At 46.6% G+C, this 13,790-nt stretch overlaps 1 protein-coding gene across 1 annotated transcript; it reads right to left on the reverse strand.

Annotated features, from left to right (window-relative positions):
• Window positions 1-4,205: 4,205 nt before the first annotated feature.
• VAX1 (ventral anterior homeobox 1) lies at window positions 4,206-12,709 on the reverse strand. Its single transcript, XM_044431524.1, has 4 exons — window positions 12,635-12,709; window positions 11,584-11,836; window positions 9,432-9,619; window positions 4,206-4,769 (listed from the first exon to the last, which is right to left on the reverse strand). The coding sequence occupies exons 1-4, from the start codon at window positions 12,707-12,709 to the stop codon at window positions 4,206-4,208; spliced, it is 1,080 nt and encodes a 359-aa protein (XP_044287459.1).
• Window positions 12,710-13,790: the final 1,081 nt, after the last annotated feature.

The raw sequence follows: 13,790 nt of genomic DNA on the forward strand, positions 1-13,790 counted from the left end.
TTTATAAAGATTGGCATCAAAAGTCATCTTCTGATTTATTGCATCATTTCAGATGGCATATTCCCATGGGTTTGCCATGTGGTTGCTACTCTCTCCCCCATGCTTCGCCGGTTGTACTGGTAGTGGAAAAGCACCAGTCATGGGGCTCACCAAGACGAGGAGCATCAAGGAGGCATTGGTTGCCGCTGTTAGGCGTAAGCATGTAACAAAGGCCACCCAGGTGACTGGTGATTTAACTGCAACAGGGATACGGTAGGAGTCACTCTGGCTACAGAGGAATGTTGTGCTGTTTGTGGTGTGTATGAATGTTACAGAATTAATACGTTAATTGGACTTTTGTCCCTGCAGAATGTGTCATTCAGTAAAAATGTGACTGTGTGTGTGTTAATTTTTCTAAATTAAGACAGGGTGGCAAAACAAGGTCCTCCTTAAACGGCAGTACCATCTAGTTGTATAATTTCAGAATAAGGAAGCGGAAGACTGATGCAAAACAGGAAATTGGGAATGTTGTCTGGAACATTTTTGTTAACCGTGGAGAGTATCCCAAATCTCATGTCTCCTCTCAGAGGTCATGCTTGCAAGAAGTCTCATTCATTTCAGAAGAGTTGCTTCTTAAATAGAAGCTTAGGATCACAGTTTTATGCTCAGTGTTGCTGACAGAATCCTTTAGTCTTGTTTCACTGCCTCCTTGATTTTCTGCACATCTCCTCCCCCAAGACAATGTTCCTTTTCTAGTTTATTTGCTTAGTGTAAAATAGCAACTCCATGAATAAGCATGCAATTTGTCCTATAAAAGTTTGCTCAGAAAGAAATCCCATGAGGTTAGTGGACTTCACTCCCAGTCAGCTTTGCATAGGATTGCAGCCTCATTCTGTGCTTTGACAGGGGTGGGACTTTCCTCTTGATTTTGGAGGAATGCTTGCTTTTTTGAAAATTATTTAAAAGGGATTGATAAAATGGCAATAAAACAGGAGAAACTGTGATGTGAGAAACTCATTCTCTTCTGGGGATGTTATTTTGTCTTAAATGCCCACTTAATCGATCAATATATTTGTATCACTAATAAATTCATGGTTCTACTCTTACTGAAATGAAAGTCATGCATTCTGCCTTCTGATAGAAAGAAAGCTGTTTATAGATTGCACAGGTTTATGTAATTGAGTGGTTTTTAAGCATAGTTGAGAGTTATGAAATAAGCACTAATCAATTTCCCTGGAGTCTTTAAGGAAAGCCATACTGAAATTATCACTGGAAAAGATAATAATGCCAGAGAAAGCTGAAGGCAGACAAGGAAGACCAAATATTGAGATGGATCAATTCCTTAAAGGGAGCCACAGCCTTGAGTTCACAACAGCGGATCAGGGCTATAGGGTTGCCATAACTTGGAGTCAACGTGATGGAACAACAATACCAAAACTATACATTGTTTAAATCTCTCAGTACACAATATTATAGCTTCTTAGTTGTTGTGGCACAGGAATGATCACCACAAGGGCCAGATCAATGTGGTTCATCAGGGGAAATTAGATCAGGGTCATACCTACATTAGCCATTTCTTTGTAACAAATTTCTCCCTCCAGTAATATCCCACTGGATGTCCTTCTACTTTTAATGCATGGACTAGCAGAAAAGGGATTCTGAAATGATTTGTTGGTGAGCTTCGTTAACCAACAAAATGATCAGAATGAAATATAGGATTGACCAATAAATATATTGGGGGTGATCCATGCCTACAGTTCATATGGAGATGCAATATTTAGAATCTGAATAAAAGCAAATGAACAAAACAAAGAGAGATCTCCACCACAGCTCCTAGAAGTTCAGTTATTTAACTATGGATCCAAAGTTGTTGTCTGTGTGGCAAACATTCAGTGGAGATACGTTAATTCTTTTGCCTTTAACATGAGAATTGATAATACTCTGGAGAATTCCAGACACAAGATGAAAATAACAGTTTACACAGTCATCATAGAGATATAATATATTTCACTCTCACCACATAAATACAAAACAGCCATATATCCAAAACATTCAGAACAAAGGTTAGTAGAAGACTCACCTTCCCACACAGATTCATTCATTATTTTCTTCACTAGTTGCCTAAAAACTTCAGACGTAAATAATTTACAATAAAATTACTATTTTGCACACACTCTCTCTCCCTCTCTCTCTCTCTCTCTCTCTCTTTAATTTTTTTCTGTTCTAGAATTAATTCTATTTACTACACCAACCATTCCACTTTTTTGCCTTTTTTCTTTTTGGTTAAAAAGTTTGGTGGCACATATTTTATACAGTCTTGTAAACACAAAGTAGCATTTAAAAAAATAAAAAAGAAGAAAGTAAATACATTGTGTTTTTGTTTGTCTGTTTCCTGACAAATTCCTGTTTCCTGACAGTGGAATTTAATATAAAAATAATAAACCAGAAATACATTACATTGTTAAAGTTGAAGGCAATGCATAACAGTAAAATAACAATGGTTACAGAAGAACATTTCAAAGTATAAATTCAAACCAAACAATATTTTGTCTTTGCTTTAATTTAAGGGTAAGCCTTTCGAACAAAAATAAATCACATGTAGGGTTGAAAATTGGAGGCTTCCAGATTTGGTCCAGTTTATGTGGGAAGAAAAAAGAATAATGTTGACTTAGGCAAGTTCTAGAGCTGTAGATCCATTCAAGTTTCCTCAGTTCGTTTCTCTGTTGACTATTCTTTTGCACAGCATAATCTGCCTTATGGGTCTTTAATTTATATTTTGGAATTAGAATTAGATTCATTTTTAAAAGGTCTATGAGGATTTCCTTAAAAACCTCAATTTTCTGCATTCTTGCCTATGAATTGCCATCTTCTGGTCTCTTTCAAACATTTAGGATTTAACCAAAGAAAAGTTTATTTAGCCCATTCTTCCACTGGGCTCCAAGATGAAGTAAAGGCTAGGATCCAGACAGGAGCAGAGAGCAGTGCAGTTTGCAAGACCACAAGCCTTTTGCTTTATTCTATTTTTTGGCCACTGTGGGGTTTGCTTTAAAATCTTCAAGACTGCACCATCTGTGTTCACTTAAGGTGGTCTTTTCATAAGAACTGCCAGGTTCCAATTTTCAAGAATCGCTCATTTCGCAGTTGTGCGTTACCTGAGAGAAGGGCGACCCCCCTCCGCACGCACGTACCTGGGAAATGGGGCGCACACACCTGCGGGCGGAGACACACCTGGGCGAATCCGTCCCATCTTAGGGAGGCTTCCTAGGGGCTCGCGCTGCACGCCTCATCCCACTTTTCCAAAGGACCCGATTGTCCAAGAGCTTTGTTCAGGATGGGGCTGCAAGTCGTGGGGCAGCGGCCGTGCGGATCTGCCGGGTGATGCCGCAAGCAGTTCACCCGCAGCCGCACGTCCCCCGGCAGGATTTGCTGGGAAGGGGGAATTTGTTTAAAATAAGAGGAGCGTTCCAGCAACTTGGCACTGTCGATCAAACCTTGCCTCCCAGTTTGGACTTGCAAACGTGCGTGTTCATGTAGGCGTGGACACGCACATCTATGCACACGCACGTCCGACCGGTCCTTCTGCTTAACAGAAAGAACAAAAGCAACCCGAAAAGCACCCTCTTCCTAGACCCTGCAGTCCAAAATCGCCGCTTTTCTTTTCTCTTCTCTGCTATCATCACCCTGTGGCAGCCAGCTTGAAGTAAAAAAAACCTCCGATTCGGCCAGAGCCCCTCTTCTCCGCCCCCTTCCCCGCCATTACCCCACCTTAACGTCACTCTTCCCAGCCCCGTCCCTAAAGCGATCGCCGTCGTGGGTGCACGGCGCGGGACAGGGCATCCCGCGCCGCCCTCCGCCAGCGCCAGCGCCCGCGCCCTCCGTCCTGCGCAGCACCTCGTCGTCCGCTTCCTCGTCTGCTCGCTGCCAGGGCCTGGCTTGCTGCCTGCGGCCAGGGATCGGCTGGCTTCGCGGCTTTGAGGCCTCGGCTCCGTCGGCGAGGCCGCTCTCGCGTTTGGCACCGACTGGCTGCTGGCGATCGGGAGAAGGCAGGGCTCGGGAGCGGGCCGCGGCTGCGTCGAGCGGCTGGATCTGCGGGGAGCAAGGCGCGGGGACAGCGCAGTGTGTGGGGCTGGATCGGGGGAAGGGACACACCTAACCTGTGGATATTCCATAAATAGTCGCCACGAACAGGTTACTATAAATATAAATACACCGGGGGCTTCGGCGAGTCAGTCCAGGGCCTTTTTCTCCGCGCCTTCTTTATTGGCGGTCCTGGAGTAGGGCTCGAAGGCGGAAGAGCTCAGGTATCTTGCGGACAGTTCCTGCAAGTTCCCCGCCAGGGATCCGGCCATGGCGAGCGGGTTGGAGGAGAGCCGGCTGGCCACCGAGCCCAGCAGGGTGGGCACGGGCAGGCTGAAGAGGTTGTGGCTCCCGGGCGCGCTGGGGTGGGCCGGCCCGACCGCCGCGCTGACGGCCGGCTGCTGGTGCGGGGAACCGCCCGCCGTGCCGGCGCCCGAGCCGCCGCCGCCGCCCGTGCCGCCGCCGCCCCCTCCCCCGCCCGTGCCGCCGGTGCCGCTGCCCAGGCTGGGAGCCCGCAAGGCCGAGCCCAAGGCGCTGGTGGCGCAGGGCGGAAGCAGGCCGGGCAGGCCGGGCGGGGAGAGCAGCCGCCCTTGCTCGAGCAGCCTCAGGACGCTGCAAGTGGCCGCCGTCTCCGACACCACCGACTTCAGCTCCGAGTCCTTGCCTTGGTCTTTCTTCTGCTTGGTGCGCCGGTTCTGGAACCAGACCTTGACCTGCAACGAGAACCAACGAGGGTGGAAGGCGCGAGGCACGGTGGCGGGGCGGCGGGGAGACGCGCGCACGTCGCCGACGCGCGGGAACGGGTAGGCCGTGCGGCCCGTCCCAGGGCTGGAGTGCCCCCGGCGGAAAAGCACCCTCGGCCCCACGCTGCCCATCCCTGCGCGGGCAGGAGTGCCCCTCCTCGCCCGTCCCCTTCTACAGCCCTTTGCACTCGACTGGGCCAGGGGCTTATCCTAAACCGGCGGTGGAAATCTTCGGGAGGAAAGAGATTGCTCTGCGCAGGGGCGTCAAGTGGATCGCGGGAGAAGCCTGCGTGCGCGGTGTGTGAAGGAGCGGGCGAGCATGTGTGGTCATTTGGAACGTGATAAGAATCACAAAGCAGGCTTGCACACTCAAAAGTGCTCCTGAAAGGGCCGAGAATTGCAGAAATAACAAAAGAGTTCTCTTCTCAGGCACCTTAAAGACGAGCGCGTTTATTGTGGCTTTCCTTAGGTGAGAGACCCACTTCATCAGACTGCACGAAGTGGACAGTTTAGGCTTCGGGGAAAACACACACTGAGCGATCCAGACTCAGCCCGGGGAGGGAAGGAGGGAGGGAGTCTCTTGAACCACGTGAGCGACGGAGGAAAAGGAAGAAGTAGAAAGAGACGGCGGAGTGAAGCATCCCGAGAGAAGCAACAGCGCCCGGCCTCGAAGACGCGCTCAGGGCGGCGCCAGCTCGGCCCGGCTGTTTCGGAAACCAGGAAGCTGTTCCCGCAAACGTGCTGCTTTTGTTGCTGTGTGCAATATATTAGCATTACCTTGCATTTATATCCCCCTTTTTGCCCCCTCTCTGAAGAAGCCAAGGCGGGTTGCGTAGCTCCATTTTATCCTCACTGCAACACCAACCTTGTGAATTGGGCTGGGCTGGGCGTCTGCGACTGGCCCAAATCACTCAATGAGCTTCATGGCCAGTGGAGACCACGTCCCCAATCCAGCACTCTAACTACATGGCTATCATTGCGTGTCTTATAATCTTTTTTTAACCTTTTAAAATGCGATCTATTATTGTTAGCCTCTTTGAATATCATTTCTTTTTTTAGAAAGGCGGGGTATCAATTCCACAATAAATAAGTTTGCGTGGAAGAGAAGACCTCTTTCATTACAGACACTTCAGCTCCTACCTACCATAGCCCCTCCTTCTTATGCTTTTTAAGGCGACCCGCCCCGCCGACACACACACATGCTCTTAAATGCAAGGGTTGTGCCTGCGTTGCGAGCCTTCGAAATTGGAAAGCTGGGCAGGATTTTACAGCCAGGCTGGGCTATTTCGTTAAGAGTATCGTGCGTGGCGTGGGTCCGCGAAGGTGTGCTGGAGCTCTCCCCAGTCTAAGGTCCCCGTGTGAACGTCCAAGGCTGCTTGCAATTTCGTGTGGTGGTTGTCGGGTCTTTCGGCTCCAGCCTTGTAAAAAGGCACAGAGCTCCCCTCCCCACGACTTTAGATCTCCTTTCCCCCATTTCAAATATTGTTTCCCTCAAATCAACATCACGTGCCACGCTGTAGCCTCCTGAGGCTGCCTCGTTTGTCATACTAACTCGACTAAATCTGACAGCCAAAGAAATGCTAATTAGCTTGTCAGAGGGATTTATTACAGTATAGGATCTTTTCAAGAAATAAAAACCGCTCCTTACACGTTTAGTCTTTTTTTCACTGATTCTTTCTTCACCGTGAAATCATGCTCGGATGTGACGTTTGGAGGAGGAGGCATAAAACTGCACATACACCTCTCACCGTACTGTTCCACTCTCCCCTTAGACCAGGATCAGTAAACACGAGCTCAAAATGGATCTGCCCACTTGCTTTTCTGCTTGCTGAGCTAACATGGAGCCCCAACCGTCAAACACAGTTGACCTGATGTTTTCAGCATGGAGGACCTTTTATTCTTTCTGATTTTGCGTCACATCTGCCCAAGCATTTTGCGCTATGTTATTCCTTAGTTCCTTCTGCCTCATCCTAGCATCCCTTGGGCTGCCCTATGCAGTAAATGCACAATCCTACACCAATTTAGACAGAAAAACGGCATATCGACTGCATTGTGGTAGGAATGGTAGGCATTTTTTCTGTCCAAACTGGTGTAGGATTGTCCTCTAAATTTTCCGTACATTTTTTTCTTCCTGTGCAGAATGGGAGTGAAGGCCTCCTCCCCTCTGGACTATATGCCACCATGAAAATGGGTCCACCCATAAAAAAGCAAAGAAACAAACCCGTGTTTACATATTTTGCTGCAAGTCATTGCTGGATTAAAATGAAAACGACTCAATTTAAATGTTGGAATGAGCCTCATTCTTATGACCTCTGTAGAATATATTTAAAAGTAACCCTAAACAGTGAAAAGATCAGGTTGCTGCTCTTTAACTTGCCCCGCTGTCAGTTCTTCTATTACAAAAATACTTTGGATGTTCCATGTAAACATCCAGTTGCCTTCCCTGCCAAGTTGTAGGGAACTTTAAATGTATTGGTTAACATGCATTATATCCCAGAACTCCAAAGCCTGAGCAAGGTCCCAACGCTAATTTCACTTGCCTCAGTTGCCTGGGAATGGTAAACCTTGTTGAATGCAATGACACTTACTCCCAGGCAGACATACATGGGATTCCACTGCACACTTACTTGCAAAAAAGAGCCATTGGATTAAATGAAGCCTAGTTCTGCGTAATCAATGCAAACACCACATGGCAGGAAAAAGAGTGTAAGTCTCTCCCTCCCTCCCTCCCTCCCTCTCTCTCTCTCTCTCTCAAAAGGCGGACAGAAAAAAAAAATCACTGGAAACGGAAATAGAAGGCCAATGGGGAAGTGAATAAGGGCAGTTACTCCAGTTTTGTTCCTGGAAAGGAAAACTTAGCTGGCCTGTACAGTTTTTGTTGCACTGTGAAACCTCCCAGCTTAAATGTTCCTGGAAGAAATTCTTCCTTCCTCCAATTAAGGTGTCTGTTCAGGCTTGGAGTGTGTGTGTGTGTGTGTGTGTGTGTGTGTGTGTTGGGTGAGGGGAATCTTCGAGCACATCCATCGAAGTCTCATTTTAACCAGTGGTACTACAGCTGCAAGCCTGGCAGTAGGTTTAACACTTCTCTTTCTAGGATAGGAAGTCTCACTGAGAGGTCTTTCAAGTAAAGGAACTTCTTGAGCATCACAGTGTCCCAGACTGAAGATCGCAGCATGCTTGAAGTGCTCAGACATTACTTTTAATTTTGATAGCAATTTTCTCAAGAGGTTCTGCTCTTTGGAGAATAGAAAAATATAACCTGAATGATGCAGATGATGACTGCAAATAGTATTCATAATATATAGATGTACCCAACTTAGGATTTATTAAATAGGACTTTCAGTTGCAAGAGCTGGCAGTTACAATGGTCAGACACTATTCTAATTCTTATTATTTCTACATTACATTTCTCCTCTCTATTTTTCCCCTCACAACAAATCCTTCCTTCCTTTCTCCAGATGGAAGCATCTTTAATTTTATTTCCACTTCTTAAGCTGTGACCTAAAGGCATGAGAATAACCCCGTTGGATACACAGGGGCTTTACTTCTGAATAAATATGATTAGGATAAATTTATTTCTTCAGACTGTGGTTTCTGGAAATTATTTTATACTTTGTTTCTGCACTGAAAAGTTTAGTTGTGTCACTTGGTGGTCTGTTTGAGTTTAGGTGTGTCTTCTGTCATTTTTGGAACTCCAAGGTATCTCCAGGTCCTGTAACAACACTTGGTGCTGCAATGAATGACTTCCCATGGACTTAAGTAAAAACTAATTTCTGATGAAATGTTTTGCATAAAATAATGGACTGTTCTTTAGATATAGGTAACCAAATAGCTTCTACATTTTGAAAAAAAATATTCTGGAAAATCCTATTATTATTAGGGTTATTATTATTATTTTGAATCCACTTAACTCAGTTTCAGAGTACTATCAATGATCCGCAGCATGCTTTTCAGCGTGTGTACTTGGAAATATGTCTCAAAGTACAAAGTGCCTTGCCTCCATATAAACCTACTTCTTCACATTATGCCTAGGTTGGCAGGTTTGGAATTAAGGATGCACTTCATGCCACACTGAGATCCATGGCTTCCACACCCCCGAAGTAGCTCAGATATGCCACCTGCTTTGGATCTTTTTATGATGGTAAAAGTGTTGTGTGTGTGTGTGTGTGTGTGTGTGTGTGTCCATGGCTATGATCAGATCATTATGAGTGGGAAAGGGTTTAATGTCTTCCTTAGGGAAGGGTGACTTTTAACGTCTGGGGACCCTGGAAAGGTGCTTATCTCCTCAACTTGACTAGCCTGATTTATTCAGTGCATGGAGTGCACTGGTGTGATCAATAAACAGTACCAGTCCAATGTCATTCGTGCTACAATCTCGAGGCAAGGCTTTGTAATTAACTCAGGATGCACCAGTAAGCTTCAAAACTGGGAGGGGAGATTTGAACCCAGGTCATTTGCATTCATTTGTAGTGCTGGAACTATTGCACCATCTAGCTCTTAGTGCAAGAAAGTGTGCAGCATGGAGGGACAAAAGGAAGGAATAAAGGAAGGAAGGAAGGAAGGAAGGAAGGAAGGAAGGAAGGAGAGACACCAGTCAGACACTTTTCATCCATTTTTCTTGTCTATTAGTACCTGAGTTTCTGAGAGGCTGAGCTGTCTCGCCAGCTCAGTCCTTTCCCGTCCAACCACATATTGACATCGCTGGAACTCCATCTCAAGCCTGTAAAGTTGTTCTGCAGTGAAAGATGTACGGGTCCTTTTGGGCCGGTCCAGATCAAGCCCTTTTGGGAGAATAATCTCTCTGATTGAGCCTTTGGCATCTGGCAAAGACAAATAGAGATGCTGTTAGACTGAGGAGGGAGAAGAAGCAGAAAGAAGAGGAAGGGAGGAAGGAAGGAGGGAAGGAAATAGCCCATTTCCAGGAAATGGCTTGGAGGGGCCACTGCATTGGCCTAGAGACTGAGTGAAGCATCTCCTTTCAGTTTAGCCAATGGAGTCCCCAGCCTTTATGGAGACCCCCGCCAAGGCCCTGAATATCTCAGAGGGGTGGTTCTGAGCACTGCCACCCATTTGGTGGGGCCAATGTGTACCCTCACTCCAAACATTTTCAAAAATATGTGTTGAACAGGGCTTGGGGCCAGTTGGAATCAGCCCCATTCATGGTCAGGGCCTCATAGCAGCAGCGCCTCTGCTCATTGTGCAGATCTCTTTGCCACTGCAACATGATCAACTTCACCCGAGCTGGCTTTTTAGCCACAATGCAGGCCCATAACTTTGCTGCAGAAGGCTGCTAGGGAAAGCCAACTTCCATCTTGCCTCCTACCACTCCACTTTTTCTGTCTTTTTTCCTTTTTGCTTTTCATCCATGTGAAGGACCAAGTTCCTACTTTCCGATTTCCAGTAGGTTTCCTCTGTTGCCCTCAATTTCAGCGAAACATTCCAAGTCTCATCAGCACCGTGTCAAGTTCGAACTCGACAGGAATTATATTCGGCCCCCTTTCTGCTCTCACCTTGCTTGTAATGTTGTCTTCCCAATATGGTTTTAGCCACAGAGAACTTAAGATTGTTTTTATTTTTAAAAAATTAACAGCCTCTTTTTAGGTGGTTAACCCTGGAAGAATCAATTATTCCTTCCTGGCCCTGTTTCTTTTGATCACATTTTTGTAGAAGGCTCTTGTAAAAGCATAAGCAAAAAATTAAAAAGGCATCCTAATTTATTTCGAATTTAAATAGACATTTCAAAGAGAATCCAGTTAAATTATTCCCTGGTGACTTAGGATAAACAGGCAGAGAAAAAGTGGAAAGAATCAAGAAAGGGCTACAATGGCACAATAGCAATAAACCAAAATCCAAACATTACATTCAAAGAAAGGCAGTAACACTGAATTAAGTGGCATTCTTTTTCAAATGGACATAATCTGACACGCGTTGTTAGATAAAGTCGGCATAAACATGACCACAACAGAAAAGGAGGCTTGGAACCTTGTTAAAAATCGCCTCCAAAATACCTGAGCCTTCCTTGCGAAGGGGCTCCCAGTGAAACAAACAGCCTCGAAGAAACCGATTCTTCCCAATCGCCTCACCCGGGGGACGCAGGAAAAAAAAAAAAAAATTCCCCTGCCCTTTCAAGAAAACGAAGCCTGGAAAGAGTAGGACAGCTGCAAAAGCAGAAGCAGCCCGGTGTATTTTTTTTACTATTTCGAAGCGAAGGTTCTGTTGCGTTTCTTGCCCACCTTCCCCGTTTCGCCTACCTGTGGGAATGAGAGCTCTTTCTGACACTTCAGTCAAGCAGCCGTTTCTAAGGACGGCTGATAGTGAAATTCTACACAGTTTACTCAGAAGTAAGCCCCAATGAATTGAGAGGAACTTACTCCTAGGTAATAGGATTGTAGCCTGGATCGAAGGGAACGGACAAGGGACCTGGGGATCGTGTGTACACGTCCCTCAGCTTTGGGAGCTTAAAGCGAAGACAGGCTAGAAACAAATGTGTGGAAGGCGAGGTCGCCGATGCCCTCCCGCCAACCCCCAAAATCGGATCCCCTCGAGAAGTACGTGAAACCACAAAACCTACACGATTCAGTTAGAATGCGGGATCTTCCAGTTCCCTGCAAAATATCCCCCGATTGAAGCGCACCAAGCAAAGACCGTAGTGGAAGAGATGGATAAAATAAAGAGCAGGCGCTGAGAAATCCCAAGAATTTGACTAAAAGAAGAAAAGGGGGTGGGGAGTGAAGATTGCCTAACAGGGATTTCAAACACGGGCAACAAAACGCGACACTCCTACCTCGGACTAATATTCTTCTGCAGTAATCCGGATCAGCGGAACTGGATTTGTTTTTATTGCAATCTTCCGAGACGCCAGAGGCCGAAAAAGTCCCTTGCTGCTCTTTCAAGAACGAAGTCGAAATATTTCCTTCCGAGCCTTTGCCTTCCTTGCTCTCCTTATGCCCGTTCTTGGACACTCGGTTGGCTTCAATCTCGGAATTGCATCTAACGTCCATTTTGTCTTGTTTCCCAAATATGTAGTGCAAGATGGGCTTGTTAAAAAAAGTAAGGCAAAAAGAAAAACAGGGAAGGCGGGTGGAGGAAGAAGCGGAGTCTGTGCGTGTCGGGTATTGCACGGCTTATGGTCAGGTCGGGAGTAACAGCCAAGTCCCTTGGAGGCGAGGGGTCGGTCGGCTCTTCTGCTGGGAAGGCAGGCAGGCAGGCAGGCAGGCAGGCGGGCGATCCGCAGCTTCCTCCGTCCCAGCGTCCTAGTGCGAGTGTCCAGCTTTCCTGCGCCGCAATGATCAGGTACTCAACAGAGCAACTCCGAAATGATTTAATGCCTCCCTTATTACGGCGAGGGATGTAGCTGTTAGGCACCCGGAGGGACGCGCACTCGCTGTTTCAATTGATTACGGGTAATTTCGCAGCCTCCACATTTAGGTTACCTCATGAATACACTAAATTGTTTGGATAATATATCACATCGTAATGGGTGGTTTGTATGCTTGTCCCCAATCAAGTCGAGTTTAGCCAGTGAATAAACTGAAATGATTGGCCTTGCTTTCAGGAAACACACAATCAAAAGACTGAGACTTCCAGAAAAAGGGGAGACGAAGGGGAGAAAAAGGAAAAAAGGAAAAAGAAAACTTTTGACAAGATTCAGCCTGAATTGTTAGAAGCCATTAGCAACCGTGATTAACTTTCTCCAGTTTTGCCTTTGACCCTTCCGGATTACAGAGTGGTTTTATCCAAGACACGCCTAAGACATCAAGCTACCAAGGAAACCAGCAGAGATACAAGACGGGAGCCATGAAGTTGACAAAAGGAATCTGGATGTCTCGGCAAACCTCTGCCAAGTCACCACCAAAGTTAACGCAGATGACAATGAAAAAGGAGAAGTTTTCCTTGGTGTGGATTCTCATCCGAGAAAGCGCTCCCCCCACGCCGCCTTTTCCTTTTCTTTTCTGGCAAGTAGCAAGAATCCTCCTTAACCCTTAGTTCCGCAGCCAGCCATCTTAAACTCTTCCGTCTCATGAATTCGATTCAGATACTTGTGTGCCCCCCCGCCCTCCATCCGCTTCTTTCTAATGCTCTGCACCTTCACAAACACTGAACGCGTTTGCAGGGCAGGCTCTGCTTGCTCCCCCCCCCCCCCCCCCGCCCGCTTTGTATTCAGATGGATCTAGGGGAGAGAGAGAGGGAGAGAGCGAGCGCGGGGAGATCTCAACTGCGTGATCTACTAAAGGGGGGAAAAAGTTTCCCCCTAGCTATTTCATTGTCTCTGCTACAATATCTTTGAGAACCGCAACAGCCAGTAATCCAATAAGACCATTGATTTGACTACAATGATTCAATTCAAGCGCCTGGCTTTGTGCAAAGAGCATGCTCCAGCCTTTCTTGTCACCTTGCAGGGCAGAAGCCCTCTTCATGCTGCTCTCCTTATTCATGCCTTTATGGGAAATGTTGAGCGAAAGGAGTGAAAGATGGCAATTATCTAATTGGACTATTAACAAACAATTCTCTGAGTGTGGCTGTCTGGCATTGGTTCTTGGGCGGGGTGAAAGGCCACATGTTGCACTGGCCCCATTCACAAAAGAGTTTTAGGGGGCCAGGCAGAGAGAAAGAAAGCAAGGGAACTTTTCACACAGATGCAGGCATTTTAGTGAGACACCCTTGCCTGTGCTCTCAGACTCTGTGCTTCTGTGTTTTGCGGAGGAGGAGGAGGGGTGGGTGAGTGTGTTGGTGGGTGGGTGGGTGAGTGGGTGGGTGGGTTTGAGGGTGGGTGGGGGACTGGAAGCTGCAGGCCATAGCACAGTGGTGGAAAGCTGGCATTGGGGAAATTCAGCAACACTGAGGTTGGATAGTAAAAGGCTCTCCAGATCAAAACAGGAAAAGTATGAAGCATCCTTGAAGCAAAATAGAATCCTAAAAAAAAACCTCTAAAGTGGGACAAGGAGCCCCTTGGCTAGACCATTCATACATCGAGTCTCTGAACAGCATGAG

The sequence above is a fragment of the Varanus komodoensis genome, unplaced genomic scaffold, assembly GCF_004798865.1.
Source record: "Varanus komodoensis strain SLA01 unplaced genomic scaffold, ASM479886v1 scaffold1, whole genome shotgun sequence".
Lineage (NCBI taxonomy): Eukaryota > Metazoa > Chordata > Lepidosauria > Squamata > Varanidae > Varanus > Varanus komodoensis.